Source organism: Falco rusticolus, chromosome 6 (assembly GCF_015220075.1).
Source record: "Falco rusticolus isolate bFalRus1 chromosome 6, bFalRus1.pri, whole genome shotgun sequence".
NCBI classification, from domain to species: domain Eukaryota; kingdom Metazoa; phylum Chordata; class Aves; order Falconiformes; family Falconidae; genus Falco; species Falco rusticolus.
The window spans coordinates 66,841,328-66,859,441 of record NC_051192.1 but is presented as its reverse complement, the minus strand read 5'-3'; the positions used below and the strand labels follow the sequence as shown (position 1 = coordinate 66,859,441).

The window sequence follows — 18,114 nt, the reverse complement described above, 5'->3', positions numbered from 1 at the left end:
AGAATTTAATGCAATAAACAAAACCCCAAAGACACCAGCAATGCAGATCTATTCATCATTTCCATGTGAAAGTGAGATAGAAAGAGGCTGAGTACAGAAAACAATGCCTCATGCTCCTTTGTGGAAATGCTTGCACAGAGCAAAGTTACAGATTGGGTGAAAATCTGAAAATAATAAGAAATATGAGTGTAATTTGGCCCAAATTTCTCAAATTTAGGAAAAACAAACATTCTTTTCTGGTTCTAGTTGCAGCAGTCAGTACAGTAAAAGCAGTAGTAGAGGAGATGGGAATTTCCTCTAACTGTGTTTTAAAATAAGTTTGCAGCCTCAGAGAAAGAAAAAAAAAGAGCTAAAACATATTCTTATTTTGTGGTGATAAGATAACTTCATAGCATCTTGAGACCTCTCAAATTTACTATTTGGTATTAAATGGAAACTCGTCCTTGTCAGCTAACAGCAACAGGTGCTTAGTTGTGCCTCTGTATTTTTTTTTTTCTTTTCTGTGTTTGGAGGAAATGGAGAAAGGCATGGTATTTAAGCCTCTAGAATTTATTTTCTTCTGAATTCCAGTGCTGTCTTGGTGCTTGCATTAATTGTTTCGTTTAAAACCAAAACAAAAGCTTCAGCATTCATTTTATTAAGCTTTTATTTTTAGTTTGGATACTTGTTTTTACTTGTAGCTTTATATATTATGCTTTTCAGACCACAGTGTGATACGTGCAACAATAGCAATATATTGTAGGATCTGTAGAGTTCTGGGAACGATTGTTACTGAAGGCAAGAAATAATGTAAAGTTGAGTAAGGCTGAGAGCAAAATTACTGTCTTAATCACACAAAGTTTGTGGCTGACATCTGTAAACTTTGAACACCCATGCTCTTTCTTTTCCTGCTTTATTTAATGCACTGAGCTGCTTTCTGGTGAAGCTGGCTTTCTCCCTGAGTCAACGCAGTGGGGACAGCGGTTCCCCAAAGGTCTCAGTCCACTGTGCCAGGCACTGTGATGACCTCTGGCACATGAGAAGCCTTGAATCAGACAGAGCTCCTAAGGAAGGGTGCCCTGGAATCAGTCTCCAGGGACAAGGGAACAGCTCTGCAGGAAAGGCTTGGGCATCTTGATGGACACCACGTTGAGTATGTCAGCTGTATGCACTTCCAGTGCTGAAGCCCCGCATATGGGGCTGTGTTAGCAGTAATGTAGTCAGCAGGTCAGGGGAAGTGGTTATTCTCTACTTTGCATTCCTGAGGCCACATCTGAAATACCTGCATCTAAAATACTGTGTCCAGTATTGGTCTTCCTGTGGAAAAGAGATTTGTATTTTAAACCAGTTAGCAAAGAGGCTGGACTTGGAGGATCCCTCACACCCGGTTTGATTCTGTGCAGATAATTCTGTCTGTGAAGCGTTCCGATCTCTAGATGCTTTTGTTTCACTCTTGTTAACTGTCTTTTATAACTGATCACCATATTTTAATAAGGTAAAGGACAACAGGAATTTTAGCGTAAACTGCACTATTGCCAGCACCATGTTTCAGATGATAAAAGATTAATTAATAGTTATAAACCACATTATTTTTAAATCTTGATTTCCTGTGTTGGTAGCATCAGCTTTTAGCTGAGGATTTCCCTTCTGTGATGTTTCATCAGCCTCGTGTATAACTCTGTACCACTCGGATAAGGCCTTCACACTGCATACCTTTATGCATCTACTACTGAAGCTGAGTTTAGTATCTATGCACCCTGTGGTGTGGAAAGCACGTGCTGTTTCTTGGCTCTGTTAAATGCTCTGGATTGTCCTTTCTGTCTGTGTAAAGATTCTAGCATCCTAGCTTTGATATTCGAATTTGATACCTAAGTTAGGTGTTGTGAATTGTTTCTCTTCATGGCACCAAATTAAGTTTATTTCCATGCTCTGCTGTGTATCAACGCATAGGGGATGACAGACCTTCACTGTCTCAGTGGGATGTCAAAGAGATCATGCCATAAGTCATTCCATTACAGCACTGTTGGGATCTTTGTCAGTCTGAGGTAAAAGGAACAGTATGCTTCACAGGTGATTATTTCATTCAGTTTACTTGAAGACAATAAAAGGATTTATTTTGACCTTTCTTTCTGAAGAGGTGAAACATTTACTGAAATAAAGTGACACAGCATTGTGCTATTGCCACAAGGTTTTACTAGTTCCATGATAATTCAATCATGAAAGGAAAACAAGGGAATCAGCTGATAAATATTTAAGTCTTCAGGCCAAGAATGTTATTTTTGTGAACAGCAAGTATAATGCTTTACAACTCTTTTAAAAGTAAAGCATATGAGTTAATGTGTATATATCTATTAGGATACATTGTCTTTTTAATATTGTGAGGGGTGGTTTATATGACCTTTTTTAGCAAGTATATAGAGTTTAGCATTCATGTTCACCATCAAACTCCCTACAAATGAGAAATGTTAATACCTTTTCCAGTAAGTCATGAATTAATAACTGCCTATTAACAACTTTGTGTCATTTTGAATGCTTGTGTTGACATATATCATAAATTAAGCAGTAGAGGACTTTTACCTAAGATCAGAGAATCCCAGGAAAACCCAGAAATTTTGTGGAGCAGTATTCTTGATTCAGTACTTTGCTTTCTTCTAGGTTAGTACTGAAAAGAAAGCAATATACCATATAAGTATAAATATCTAATTATTGAATGTAGGAGGTGGCAGTGATATTCTCCATATTACATACAAACTATATGCACAATCATTCAGATAATTGTCTTTCACAATAGTATATGACTAAAATCTAATTCTCGTGACAGTCATGTGCAGTTGAGTAATATATGTAGCTTTCTGAAGTTTAGTTGCTGAAACTATTGCATGTCACATGTTTTAAGTTTAGACCATTGTACTTCCACGCCACTACATAATGAGCTGTTGTTGTTCCTATTGAAACATCTCATAGTTAAAAAAGCATATCACACCAGCATTCCAGTGTGGAGGATTTAAGAGGCGCATACACAGTGCTTAACTTACTGCAGATAGTAAGGAAAGCATTGGCATTTGCAGAATAATGCTGCTGTGAACATATAAAAGATACATAAAAAATGAATAAAATGCAGTTGCACATTAGCGTGTGTCAGTGCTGTTTTGAGAAAGGGCCCCACATTAAAAAAATATTTAAAGAAATTTCTAAGTACGTTTTTCAAATTTCAATGTTATAACTTAAAGGAAACATTGCTTAGAACATTATGTAGAAAGGTACAGGAATCCAAGGAATTAAAGCTAGGGAAGGCAGTTCTTTGCAACTTAATACATTCCTAGTAAATGAAACCAAAATGCAATAAAGAAAACAGTCATTTTGGTTAAAAGATAAAAAATTTGTTTTTTCAAGAAGGTCTAATGCATACTTTCTGAATACACTACCTTAAGTTCAGTAATTATGAACATAATATGTATACTCAATGGAAGTAAATGATCAGCACATATATATGCTGGTACAGAGAAAGTACTTATTGTATGTGTTGCTCCTGGTACTGCCCATTATTATCATTCTCCTTTTTGCCTTTCTTTTGATTTGTAAAATTAAGACTCAAAACATGTCAAAAGCTGTAAAAATCACTTGAACACTGAGAAATATTGGGCAGTTTCAGAATATTGACGTATCTTCCTTTACGGATATATTTCTTCTTACTGCAGATCTAATGCATTTGAAGTGCTGGCACTTGATGGAGTTAGTACTGGGATACTTCAGTTTTATACAGCCCAGGAGAGTGCTGACTGGCTGAGAGCAATATCAACTAACATCAGTGATTTGACACTTCAAAATGTATGTTACTTTCTGCATATTTTCATATTTCGTTGATATTGTAAAATTATTTCTAATTTTCCAAGGGTAGAAAACAGTTCACATTTAAGATACAATATATAAAATGCATGTGTACGGAGAGGAAAAGGAGAAAGGAAAGAGCAGGGAGAGAATGTCTGGTAAATCAAAAGTATCAAGAACTTTTCAAGACTTGCAGTGTTGTTATAAAAAAAAAAAAATAAGTAGTAGAAAATCAGATTGAATTTATTTTTTTAAACACTTTTTAAAACAAAATATTTATCCTTTCTGGTCATTTCACAGAGCTTTAGACTTGACCATATATTTATTTTTTACATATTTGTAATTAAAATGTGCTTGAGATTAGTATTTGTTGATTTTAAAGTAGGCATGTGGAAATGTTGTAGTTAGTAAAGTGTGACTTACAGAGGCTTATTGGAACACAGCATTTTTACCTCTCTAAGTTATCTAAGAGTTGATATATTTAAGTACATATATTCCTTCATTCTCCCTAGGTGTATAAAAGTGCTTATGCTGTTTTAAGTTATTCCTGTAAATTCATAAGTAGCATTTGCTATTGCAAACAGAAGTATTAAATAATCCCTGGAGAAACAGAAAATTATTACTTAGACAGCACATTATTATTCCAAGAAAGGACAACTGAATCATAGAGTTATATAGTGAGCTCGATAATGTACAATATTGAAAATATATTTCAGTCCTTTTGAAATGATAGAAATCAATGATGAAAACATAATAGCAGAGCTGTCCCTTGAAGAATTGCCTGTGCAGGTTTCTAATCTTTTTTTTCTTTAGATGTGTTCAGGCTGTAACTTCTTTTATAAATTATGATTTATGCTTTGTATTCTAGGTTAATTGTTGCTTAATTCTTCAGATTATATTGTGTATTATTTTGGACTGGATTTAAATATAAATCTTTGGTCAAAACGGATTATAAATTGAATTTATTTTTCTGGTCTTCAGAAGTTACTTGGAATCACATTTGATCAGAATAGTTCATTTATTATGTTATTATGTTAATTATTTTTAAATACTCAATTGCTTAAGCAATCTCTGGAAAAATCAGACTTTTTGCTTATGATGCATGCTTTATAATTATTCTCTATTCTCTAGTGGTTTACATCATTTACAGGGTATTACTATTTGATAATTCTGAGGAAGTGATGTAAATTATTCATGTAATTTCCTAATTCCTTCTGCATGAATAGAAAAAGAAGTGTATGGTAATATTTTTAGAGCAATTCCAGTTCATAGTTACTAAGCCCAAATCTTTTGCTTTCTAAAGAGATCCACTCAATAAAAGCCACTCCAGGGATATAGGTGAATAAGAATAAAAAGTGGCTATAAATGCAAGCAGGTTTTATTAGTCGTAGGGTTCTAGTCTGTTTTTTTCAAATACAGTATTTGCAGCAGCATGTGTCCTGACATAGTATCTTCACTGTGTTGTGACCTGTCTGCAATAATATTTTGTTATACGCTTGAGTACTTGCATTGCTCTTCTCTGTTATCTATCACAACAGTGAATTCTGTAAACAAAGTAGTTCATCTGGTGTTTGTCTAAGTGGCTGTTCGAGGGAAGGGTCTGAGAAACAACAGCCATGATAAATTAAAGTTTTGTGTTCTTGGTGAGATACAGAGTAAACTCTATACAGATCATATGAGAAGTATACATTTTACTTGGACTTAATGCTTTACAGGTTTTGTCAGGTGTTCAGCCTGTGCTACAACTGGGAAGGTCTGGCCAATTATTTTAATTAGTGATCATCAGAACAGGAGATGTAATAGTGAGAATCCCTTTTACTGCAAACCATTTTTCAAGACTAGGAGTGTGAGGCTGGATTGCAACTAAAATGGTCAGAAAAGGAAGGCTGGAGATTGCTCCCTGCCTCTGGGCAGCCAGAGGACACAGACTGTTTGACACCCACAGTGCCTAGGGCAAGGCCTTTGGATTAGGCTTCCTGAAAATCCATTTTGAATGCTTTGTATTACCTTAATAGTATCATTTCACAAAATTAGTCTTTTTTAATCATACATATGAAATTGATGCTAGGGAATGGATCTGTAATTCCTCAGATTCCTGTTTCTGCACTTCTCCATTTCTGTAGTGTCTCCTCCATTCTCCAGAAGTACCTGAAGATAATCACTACTGATTCCGAGATTATTTCAGATAGTCTCTTATCTACTTATAGGTTATTTTCATGAGTCCTTACTGATTCTAAATTCCATTGCTTCTCCAAATATTTAAACTATTCACTTCCTATTTTTATGTCCTATGCTATCATCTCTGTACATAAATTAATTGCTAGGTGTATGGTCACAGTGGACCTTCTTGCTGATACCATTGGCATAAAGAATGTTAACATTCTTACTCAACCTGTTACTAAGTATTTAAGCAATACTTTCCATTGTTCACCTTTTACTTCCGCATATTTTTTTTTATTTTGTATGTGCTGATACTTGTTTCTTGACTTTAGCAACTCTTCCTGCACCTTAGTCATTCTTCTGTGCTTATTTGTGCTACTGTTATATACATCCTTTGTCATAAAACTTTGCATACTATTTTGAACAATTTATTTTAGAATGTTGGTTAAGGAGCTCCTGATACAGATTAATTGTTTTCTTACAGTGCACCCTATCTTTCATGTATCACTTTACCCTCATATACTTTATTTTGCTATTTTACCCTAATACAGTCTCGTTCAGCAGCTGGCAGCTCTGTCAGATCTCCTGCTGGTGCCAGAAGACAGTCCTAATGTAGGCAGTACAAAAATAGCTCTGACACAATGTGACACTTGTGCTAATGTCAGGCTAGTTTTTTGAAGTACTGAAACATCTAACTTCTATGCAAAGACAAGCTCTCTGGGGACCGAGTGTAAAGGGGGAGTCATCTTTCAATAGTGAAGATGTGAGAAGTCCTCACTGCATAAGGATGCTACCCGTGGATGTTAACATATCCAGAAGTGTTACTTGGTAGATGAGATATAATGATTCCGGTATTAGCCTGGAGAGATTTGGTTCTTATAGGACAGAGAACCATGGGGAATACAATACTGCAACATGGAGAAAAATGTAAGGGTATCTTTTCAGCCCTTCTTACAGATATGCTCCTTGTATGGTTAGCTCTGAAAAACTAGTAGCATTCCGTCTTACAAGCAGTATGGGTTACTTTTTCTTCTCAGGACCCTAGCCCCAAATTATTCACCACGGTTCATATTCTTGTCTTTCACATACTTTTCTACCAGTGTGAAACTTCCCTATCATCTTCCTTTGTGATTCTTTTCCCAATCTTCAAAATGTTCTCAAAGCTCTTCACATTTACCTTTGTGAGAAATAAACAGAGATTAATCAGCACCTCACATTTATTTCTTCATACACCTCTATTCTTGCAGAAGGAGGTACAGTTGAAGAAACTGAGGGGAGAAAGGGAACAGAAACTGGCAGTGAAGACTCCATTATGAAACAATAAGCACAAGAAACAAGTTGATCTGCCTGTGCTTCTCGCTGCTCCTATTCTTTGTTTGTTCAGCTAGAGGGTTCTTTGTAGGCTGAAGTTGCAATGCTGTGCTGGAGATGTTTTTTTTAGGTCGGAGTTTCTTGGAATAATATATATTTCTCTCTGTTTTGCACCATTCAGATAGCCAGCTATTAAATACGTGCAGCTTTTCTCATGCATCTTAATTATTTTATTTGAAACATAACACTGAACATTAATGTAGTCATAATCAGTAGAAGCACCTAAAGACACTTGTTTCTTATATCTATAACTTCCTCAAGGTGTTTGTTGGTTTTTTTTCCCTCCACTATATTCTAATGGTGTTATATATAAAAAAATATTTACAAATGAGTAGCTCATAAGAGAACGCATTAAGATGAAGTTGTTCGACTTTAAACATTATTTATGAATTTATATAAATCCTTCCAGCAGTTTCAGTAGTGGATGGTAGAAACTTAACATTTGCCTTCAAAACAGGGTTAGTAATCTGGATCATATTTATGCCTTTGACAGCTTTTTTAATTGTGTATGTCATAGTGTGTAAAGCTTTCCTTTTATGACTTTGCGTACATGTATATCTAAGTCATACTCAGTATCTCAGTGGAGTGAAAGTTCTATTTGAATAGGGAGAGACTTAGGAAATATGAGCTTGAGGCATGCATATAAAAAAAAAAGAAGATTGAGAAGACTTTGTTTTCTTTACACAGCAGAATGTGGGTTACATGTAGATGGAAACAAAATCCTTGTGTGTAGGAGGCAGTATACAAATTTGACTGCCTCAATGATTATGCAAAAATTCTATTCCCAGAGTGAAAACACATGAAAATATTTCTTTACTGCTGCTGCTTTTTTTTTTTTTTTTTAAGTTAAAAATCTCCATTTGAAAGTTCCACAGTTCAAACTGTTGAGATTTTAAAGGGACAAGCAGTTTTACATGATCCTCTTATAGCCAGGAGAAAAATATCAAGATCTTTCTCTGCTGTCAGGATAGAGAATACAGGTAAATTAGATGTATAACTCTTTCTTTTTTGGCAAGTCAGAGTTAAGTGAGATAAATCCCAGCCAGGGAGGTATTTAGATTTAGGTATATGGTTCTAAATCATTTCATCCCCATTCTATTCCTGCACTGTATGTATTCATTTAGAACACAGTATAGGAATTATAATTTTTTAATAGTTCCTTTTCCAAGTTGCCTGCAGTCTGCAGATCCAGGTTTTTAGGTTTAGTTCCCCTGCTGTCTCCAACTCCCATTACTGTACTGCAGTACTGAAAGCTCATGTGCTGCCAGAAAGGTGTAACATATCCCATTTGTATTCCTATCTCTCTGCATCAGCTGTGGAGGCATGTAGAGAATGTGTGGTGCCAGGTGAAGTGGAGAGTGCATACTTCTCTGTCCTCAGCCCTGTGACATAGGGACATAATGTGATGCAGAAGGAAATCTTTCCTCTCCTCATAGTTATGTCAGGGCTGCAGCTGTCCCTGCTTTGAATAGGGAATGAGCTACGGCTGTGCAGTGAATAGCTGTGTAGTCCAAAGTATTCTTTCCTTACCAATGGGAAGCTGGACTGGTTATGAGAATGTGCTTAACAGTACTCTACCCTCATTCTGCAGAAAACCTGCATGGCCCGTCTCATGCACATTTTTCCAGGCAAATGAAATAAAAAGTAGGATAACTTTTTTTCATATCATATAGGGAACTTAAATAGTTTGAGTGAACCAAGAGGGAGAGTGAAAGGAGACAGGATCCTTGATAGCCCTGTTTATTTGTACTGGTTTATGCTAAAGCAATCTTTTTTTTCAGCCTGTCTTTGGCCACCTGCAAGGAAATGATATTTTCTGTGTGTATAGCATGGCTTCTGTATAGTTATTGGCATTAAAGAATTCCAGGTGTCTCTCGGTTATGTCCTGCACAACCACTCAGGATTAAGCCTATTACCAAATCAAACTGATGAGGTCTACTTCCTTCTGCAACACTGGGCATATCACCAATTTGTTTTATCCAAGCTACAGAGTGGGATTCTTGAGATCCTGCTGGTTTGTTAATGTTAGGACCCCGAGAGCACCAAGAGGCTCTGCCACGTCTTCCCCCTCCCAAAGCGCTCCAGGACACCCCTGGCACAGCACAGCCACGCAACCTGGGGTCAGACTGCTCTGGGCAGAGCTGTGTGTGAGAGCTGCGAGGAACCTTGCTGCCCCCCCCCCCCCCCCCCCCCTCTACTTGGCAGCTGCATGGCAGCTCCATCATCATCAGTCCTCCTCTGTTCTGTGCTGTAGATGCCAGCACATGCAGTGGTCCCTGTTCCTCCTCTGGGGTGACAGGGTTGTAGTAGGGAGTATGGCGGGGCCCCTCCAAGGGGATGGCAGGCTCTCCTGCACTCTACCCAAGGTGGCAGCCAGGCCTCAAAAGATGCCCCAGGCTCCCAGCAGGTCTGGCTAGCTTGTCCCCAGAGCCTGTCACTCCCAGCGGTCTGACCCACCAGCACACCTGCACTGTTTGACCATACAATTCAAATGGTCTTCAGAAATGAGCGTATGGGGGAGAAGGAGCCCTGACGGCCCATGGTGCATTAGGACTGACTAGTGAGCTCCTGTAGCCGTGAGCCTTGGTATTATCCTGTGTCCATACAGTGAAGGTTCCTGCTGTCATCCTGTACTCCTCCACATTGTGTTTTGTCCTAGGGTCATTTTGTTTTTCACTCTATGGAGAATAATGACTTGTCATTGCCATCACTTGGTGAATGTGGGTGGGTGGGTATGGGGGAGTGTGGTGTGTGGGAGGGAATGTACACATACTTTATATACTTCATAAACCTATATCTTTTATATAAGTATATACCACCAACCCTGACACATCCTGAGGCCTTTGTCATTAGCATAATGAGGCCTTTTGGCCTCCTACAGGTGCACTGGGTGAGGCTGGGATGGAGGTAGCTTTCTTCATAGCAGCCATATGGTGCTGTGATTTGTATCTATGGCTAAAACAGCATTAATAATTAACCAGCATTTTGACTGTTGCTGAACAGATCTTGCACAGCATCAAGGTGTTGACTTCTTATTACTCTGACACACCTCACCCCAATCCCCAGTGAGGTACAGGCAAGGAATTGAGAAGGGACACTGCTGGGACAGCTGACCCAAATTGTCCAAAGAGATATTCCATACCATATAACATTGTGCTCAGCAGTAAAAGTGATGTAGCCGACAGAGGAGATGGGGCATCAGTCCGTTTGTGGAAGGCAGGTGATTGCCTTTGTATGACTTATTCTTTCCCTGTTTCCTTCACTTATTAAGCTCTCTTCATCCTGACCCATAGTTTTATTGCTTTTACACTTCCTATTTGTTCACCCTTCCTGCTGGGAGGGGGAAGGGAGTGAGCAGCTGTGTGGAGTGCTCAGCTGCTGACCAGAGTCAACCCACCACAACAGGCAATGGCACCACTGTCTTTACTGAGCTACATGGCTGCAGACATGCTCTGCTTCCAAAGATTACCCACAGATTTGATTTTACAAATCTGGTACGGCCAGGATACAAGCAATAGCCCTGGGATTCTTCTGCTCTTTTCCTGTGGCAATTGTAGTTTTTCCTGTTCATAGCTATAGCTTTTCTTCTTCTATCACAGACCTTTTGTTACAAAACAGGCTTCTTGATGACAAGATCCTTTGGAAGTACTCAAAAACTGTAAGACAGTTTGCAGCTTATAGCCTTGCATATAGGAGAGTCTGTCTTCCAGTCTAATATTTTTCTGTCTAGATTCCATACCATTACTACATATACTAATGCTATGCTTCAAAGAAGTGTTTCACTTTAAAGAACTGAGTATCTGTCAAGGTTTGTCCACCACTCATCTATGAAAATTATGACTGCCTAAGAAGAGCCATAGTCAACAAAACTCTTCATTATGTGAACAGAGAGGAAAAAGAAAGATATCTAACTTTATCTTGAAGAGCAAACTAAATTGAAAACGTGAACAATATTCCCTTCATCTTTAAACACATCTTGCACTCTATGCCCTTAATTTCACAAGTACTTAATCACAAGCTTAATTTATAGATGTGCTTAAGCAATTGTTTAACGGAAACCTAAGTGAGGTGTCTATACAGTACAGTATAATATTTCCCTCAGAGTAACAAAGTCAAATTCATAAATGCAAATCTTTATGAAGGATTTAATAAAAACTCTGATAAAAGCCTTCCCATCTTTTGAGTCCTTGGTTTTGTAAATTTTGTGTAGTAGTGAAAATGTAGTATTTAAGCACCGCATGATTTAATTTCTTATAAATATAATTTGGAAGTATTAATACAGTAGTCAATAACGAAGTCAATTCTGATTGCATCACAGAAACTCTTCAGCGTATTAATAACTGTGTATTCTTCCATCTCTCTTTCATAGATGAAAATGGCAAATAAATGTTGTTCTCCCTCAGACCAGGTAAGGCTTTCTTTATATTATCCAATTTTTTTTAATTCATGTCGTTGCATTTAGTTGCAAAATTTGTAGAACTTACATACATAATTTAGTCAGGTTTAAAATTCTAAACCCAAGTTTTCTAGGGTTAGAAATTCCAAAATGGCCTTTAATACAGCAGATACTTAGTAATCCACAGTAATGAGTAGAATCCTCCACTGTAGACCTAAAAAGTGGATTAGATGGAGCCATGAAATAAATGAGAGTGGGGCAATGGACCGCACAGCCAGGTCTTGGAAAGCATACTGTATGTTTGTGCGTAATATTGCAGCAGTGATTCTGACAAGTTAACTCTGTATTTACATCACATATAGTGCACAGATAGGCAGGGAGTCTATTACAAATCCAATCTGTTTTACATGTGTCATGCTGGGCAGACTACATTTGCCATAACTGTTTTGGACTTCTGGGGCTCAGGAGCCTGATGAGATATTTCTTCTGCTCCAACTAGCCAAATGTCCTGAAGACCCAGATGAATTTACTGCATTGGGAGGTACTCTTCTTCTAGCATTGAAAACAGTTTTTTTCATTTACTTTGTAAAATAGAATAGTAGCATTTTCCAGGCTTATTCTGTAATTCTGGAAGTACTTTGAAATTGTATTATAAAACTAAGTTTCACTTCTGTGTGCTTTCATTGCATCGATCTGGCATTGAATCATTACTCAGGAACAAAGAGCCCGATCCGTGCTGTTTCCAAAAATGCTGGATTTGTAGATTATAAAAGTGAAAATTCGGCAAACTGTCTTTTATAGTATTTTACTGCAGAAATCCATTGTGGAATTTTATTACAGAAGTCAAAAAAACCTTCATATTAGGATCAAATAAATATTTATTAGTTTGACAGCTTGTATATTCATCCATATGTCACCATTTCATCATCTTAGTTGTAAAATGTGCTTGGGCATCTATGGTCTTTTCTAGAAGTTACTAAAAATATTTAACCATTGATAATTTCTTACACAGGAAACATTTTTTATATTTGGATCAGCATTTTGAAAAAGAAAAAGCCTCAAAACCAACTACAGACTAATTCTGTGTATAGCAGAAAACGAAGTTATCCTCAAAGCCTAAATAATTACCTATTCTATATAAGAAGGGAGCGTTTAATTACCCTTTTTTGCTTTGACTTTTAATTATTAATTAAACTGATATTGAAAACAAGTGATTATGAATGCCAGGGAAGAAGGCATTGAATCTTGATATCTTTTTATTGAATTAACTGGAATGGAAGAATACAGGCTCTTTAGGAAGCACAGGCAGGGGAGATGAGGAGGGGGTGTTGCCCTTTATGTTAGTGACCAGCTGGAGTGCATGGAGCTACACCTGGGGATGGATGAGAGCTTATGGGTCACGATTAAAGGGAAGGCAGGGACAGGTGACATTGTACTGGGGGTCTGCTACAGGACACCTGAATAGGAAGATGAAACGGATAGGACCCTCTATGGACAGGTAGGAGAACCTCATATTCACAAGCCCTGGCTCTCATAGAGATTTCAACCGCCCCGATATCTGTCGGAGGGACTACACAGCAAGGCATAAGCAATCCAGGAGCTTCCTCAAATATGTTGTTGATAACTTCTTTCTCCAAGTAATACAGAAGCCAATAAGGAGAGGTGCTATGCTGGACCTTGTTCTCACCAGCAAGGTGCGGCCTGTGAAGCTCAAGGGAAGCTTTCGCTGCAGTGGACATGAAATGGTAGAGTTCAAGGTCCTTAGGGCAGAGAGGAGAGTGAACAGCTGACTTACTACCCCAGACTTCAGGAGAGCAGACTTTGGCCTTTTCAGGGATCTTCTCAGTAGAATACCATGAGATAAGGCCCTGGAGGCAAGAGGAGCCAAAGAAAGCTGGTTAATATTCAAGGATCATCCCCTCCAAGCTCAGGAGCAATGCGTCACAACGAAGAGGAAGTCAGGCAAAAACACCTGGAGGCCTGCATGGATGAACTAATTGCTCCTGGACAAACTCAAACACAAAAAAAAGGAAGCCCGCAGGGAGAGGAAGCAAGGACAGGTCGCCTGGGAGGAATACAGAGAAATTTTCCAAGCATCCAGGGGTCAGGTTATGACAGCTAAAGTCCTGATAGGATGAAATCTGCCCAGGGGCATCAAGGGCAACAAGAAAAGCTTCTATAGGTATGTTGGTGATAAAATGAAGACTGGGGACAATGTGACCCACTCTGGAAGGACACAGGAGACCTGGTCATCCAGGACATGGAGAAGGCTGAGGTGCTCAATGACTTTTTTGTTTCAGTCTTCAATGGCAAGTGCTCCAGCCACACCACCCAAGTTGCAGAAGGCAAAGGCAGGAACTGGGAGAATGAAGAACTTCCTGCGGTAGGAGAAGATTAGGTCTGAGACCATTTAAGGAACCTGAAGGTGCACAAATCCATGGGACCTGAGGAGATGCATCCACAGGTCATAAGGGAACCGGTGGATGAAGTGGCTAAAGCCACTGTCCATCATGTTTGAGAAGTCCCAGCACTCTGGTGAAGTTCCCATTGAGTGGAAAAGGGGAAACATAACCCCCATTTTTAACAAGGGAAAAAAAGGAAGACCTGGGGAACTACAGGCTGATCAATCTCATCTCTGTGCCTGGCAGGATCGTGGAGCAGATCCTCCTGGAAACTATGCTAAGGCACATGGCAAAAAGGGAGGTGATTGGTGACAGACAACAGGGCTTCACTAAGGGCAAATCGTGCCTGACCAATTTGGTGGCCTTCTGTGATGGGTTTACAGAGTTAGTGGGTAAAGGAAGAGCAACAGACCTTGTCTACCTGGACTTGTGCAAAGCATTTGATGCTGTCCAGCACAGCATTCTTGTCTCTAAACTGGAGAGATGGATTTGATGGGCGGGCCACTCAGTGGTTAAGGAATTGTCTGGATGGTCACACTCAAAGAATTGCAGTCAATGACTTGATGACCACGTGGAGACCAGTGGTGTGTAGCAGTTCCTCAGCGGTTGGTATTGGGAGTGGCACTGCTTAATGTCTCTGTTGGCTACCTGGCCACTGGGATTGAGTGCACCCTCAGCAAGTTTCCTGATGACACCAAGCTGTATGGTACAGTCAACATGCCTGGGGGAAGAGATGCCATCCAAAGGGACCTTGAGAGGCTTGAGAAGTGGGCTCATGCAAACCCCATGAAGTTCAACAAGGCCAAAGGCAGGGTCCTGCATGTGTGTTGGGGCAACTCTCAGTATCAATACAGGCTGGGCTGACAATGGATTGAGAACAGCCCTGAGGAGAAGGACTTGGGGCTGCTAGTTGATGAGAAGCTCAGCAAGGCCTGGCAATGTGTGTTCTTGCAGCCAAGAAAGTCAACCTTATCCTGGGCTGCATCAAAAGAAATGTGACCAGCAGGTCAAGCAAGGTGATTCTCCCTCCTTACTCCACTCTTGTGCGACCCCACCTGGAGTACTGCATTCAGCTTGAAACCCCCAAGATAAGAAGGACATGGACCAATTGGAACAAGTCCAGAGCAGGGCCACAAAGATGATCAATGGGCTGGAGCACCTCTCCCATGAAGACAGGCTGAGAGAGTTGGGGCTGTTCAGCCTGGAGATGAGAAGGCTCTGGGGGGACCTTATAGCAGCCTTCCGGTACCTAACGGGGGCCTAAAAGAAAGCTGGACAGGGACTTTTTACAAGGACATGTAGTGATAGGACGAGGGGGAATGGCTTTAAACTGAAAGAGGGTGGACTTAGACTGCGTATTAGGAAGAAATTCTTTACTGTGAGGGTGGTGAGACACTGGAACAGGTTGCCCAGAGAAGTGCCTGTTCCCTTCCTGGAAGTGTTCAAGGCCAGGCTGGATGGGGCTTTGAGCAACCTGGTCTAGTGGAAGGTGCCCCTGCCCATGTCAGGGGGCTTGGAACTAGATTATCTTTAAGATCCCTTCCAACCCAAACCATTCTATGATTCTCTGAACTCTCTCCTGCAAGTACTATAGTAACTATTCAAAGTTTATTCTTATCAGTTTGGTCACACATGATGGGTTTAGTTGAAAAAAGGAAGAGCTATTCTTCCTCAATTTAAAAATTATATTGGGGACAGTCATAAAACTTACTTCTAACTACTTAATTTGATTTCCTAAATAAGTGGGCTAGTCTTCATAAACTGCCTAGATAGTCAGTGCAGAAAATTGTGTTCCAGAGAGCTGCTGAAATGTGGAACGTGATACCAACGCTTTAGATCATCCTTTATAGGAGCCTCTTTTTCTGTCCTGACTGTACTAAGGTCCTATGAAGAATAGCCTCTTAGCTTATCAACTAAAGTAGGTGCCTAACGTTAGGCAGTACAAATCTATGCCACGTTATCAATTCCAAGTATTAAAAGAAGGGAAGATGAAATTAGGACTTTAATTTCAGGAGCTGAAAATTTAAGATGGGACTGACAGCAACAAACATTGGATTGTTCTCTGCCAAAAAGTGGGAAAAAATAAAGTTTATCATTGATTTGAGTTGATCAAGTAAATAAAACCAGCAAACATAAAAATATTAAGGGAACAAATGTGAAAAATACAAACTTTTTAATGACTTGTGAAAATTTGCTTTAAAAAGCAACCACAATGTGAATATCTCATATATATATATATATCTGAATATATATCTCACAAAGAAATAAAATAAAACTTGGCAATGATAACTGAAAGCAGAAAAGAACTTGATCTGTCTTAGATAATGGATCCAATTAATGTCAGTTACGTGATGTTTGTACAAACCTGAATAGCTCTCGTTAATGCAATCAATTTGAAATTTAGAGAAGGGATAAGCTTGAAAGATTGAAGGTCACATGAAGAGCTGCCTTGAAGTAAAATTGTTGATAGCTGCAAATTTATCTTTGCTTTTGAGTCTGGACATCGCTGAAGAATTAAACAGGTCCTTAGAGTTTCATTGTTGTGTTGCCTGCCATGAGTTTTCTTCATTGACTTCAGAGTCCAAATTAATCTTTCATAAAACAATGAGGTTGGATCAGGATAGGTTTCCTTCAGATTCTGTCTTTCATAGGTCATTAAGAAACTGGGGTTCCGGGTCAAGAGCATAAAAGATTACTTTGCTAAATGTGGCTTTCTTTCTTGTCTTTTATACTGACCCTGACTGATTTTACTGGAAACTAAATCTCCAGAACAGGACGAATTCCGTGGGCATATAACTAAAGAAAATTAGAAAGTGAAAGGACAAAGATAATGATTCTCAGGTCTAAACTAGCTATATTTATGGGACTGCTTGCCAAAAGTAGATGTCAAACAAAGAGTGTGTGCTTTGCCCTGTGTCTATGGTCCAAAGTTGGAAGGAGATAGTAAGAAAGGTAGTAGTAGCTGTAGTTATTCTGAATATATTTATACTGTTAAAGTAAACAGTATCTGGTCATGAAGCTAGCAGGGATTGTTTGTTGACTTCTACACTTTTAAATTCTCTTCTCCCACCAAAGTGGGGTGTCAGCATTTGAACTGCCTATTGGAAATGACTCCCACTAATGCTTAAATCCCAGACTGTCCTTGGGAATAACTTGGAGAGTTCTAGTTATCCCAGGGTGTGTCATGCTAGTTAGTCCTGTCAAGGACTACAAGGTTTTAACAAATATGCAGGCATTACATGAATTTGAAAGGTATTAAATAAGTACCACTATTGAAGCTCTGGCTCTAAGTTTATATGTAACCTGTGTAGATGATGAAGCATGCACACGGAGTCTATGCACTGAATACTTCTAGAACATATTGGTGCTCCACAAGGAGAGAGAGGGGAATTGAGCCAGTTTCTACATTATTTTATTGAGTGTGGAGGATGTTTACAGCCACCATTCTCCAAATATTGTAACTTTTTATTCTGCTTGATATAATTTATTACAGTGCTCTGGAGACTTGAAAACACTTGATTGTGTTATCAGATTTGGGACTCAGTTTTCAAAAAGATACACATTGCTGGATTGCCCTACATTTTTTATGAAACTGCAAATCAGGAAATTCTCTCTGTGTACAGAAAAACTACTTGCAAGGGGGTTTTTTTATTGTTTGCTGGGTGGGGTGTGTGTTATGTTTTTAAGACTAATATGATAATTTCCTGTCCTCCACTAAAAAAATATGTTTCTTCTCAGTAACAATACAAAAAAGGTGATCAGATATTAATTGACTATGTTTATTTTTTCTTGTGATGCTGTAAAACTGATTTGCACTACTTCCTGGGATGTCTCTTCCCTTGTTTGTTTTGATTTTTTACAGTGACCTCTTCATTGACTTCCAGAGGAAACCATACAAAAAATGAAATCTAGAGACAAGGACTGTTAAAGTATAGCATGTGATACCAGCTAGGGCTAGATGGGTAACAAAACATTGCC

General features: G+C 38.9%; 1 protein-coding gene across 1 annotated transcript in view; it reads left to right on the top strand.

Annotated features, from left to right (window-relative positions):
- SNTG2 (syntrophin gamma 2) overlaps positions 1–18,114 on the top strand; it is a 268,449-nt gene that overhangs the window by 195,872 nt on the left and 54,463 nt on the right. The window contains exons 10-11 of the mRNA XM_037392081.1: positions 3,678–3,807; positions 11,708–11,746. Coding sequence (XP_037247978.1) covers positions 3,678–3,807; positions 11,708–11,746 — 169 coding nt within the window. The remainder of the gene's footprint in view (positions 1–3,677; positions 3,808–11,707; positions 11,747–18,114) is intronic.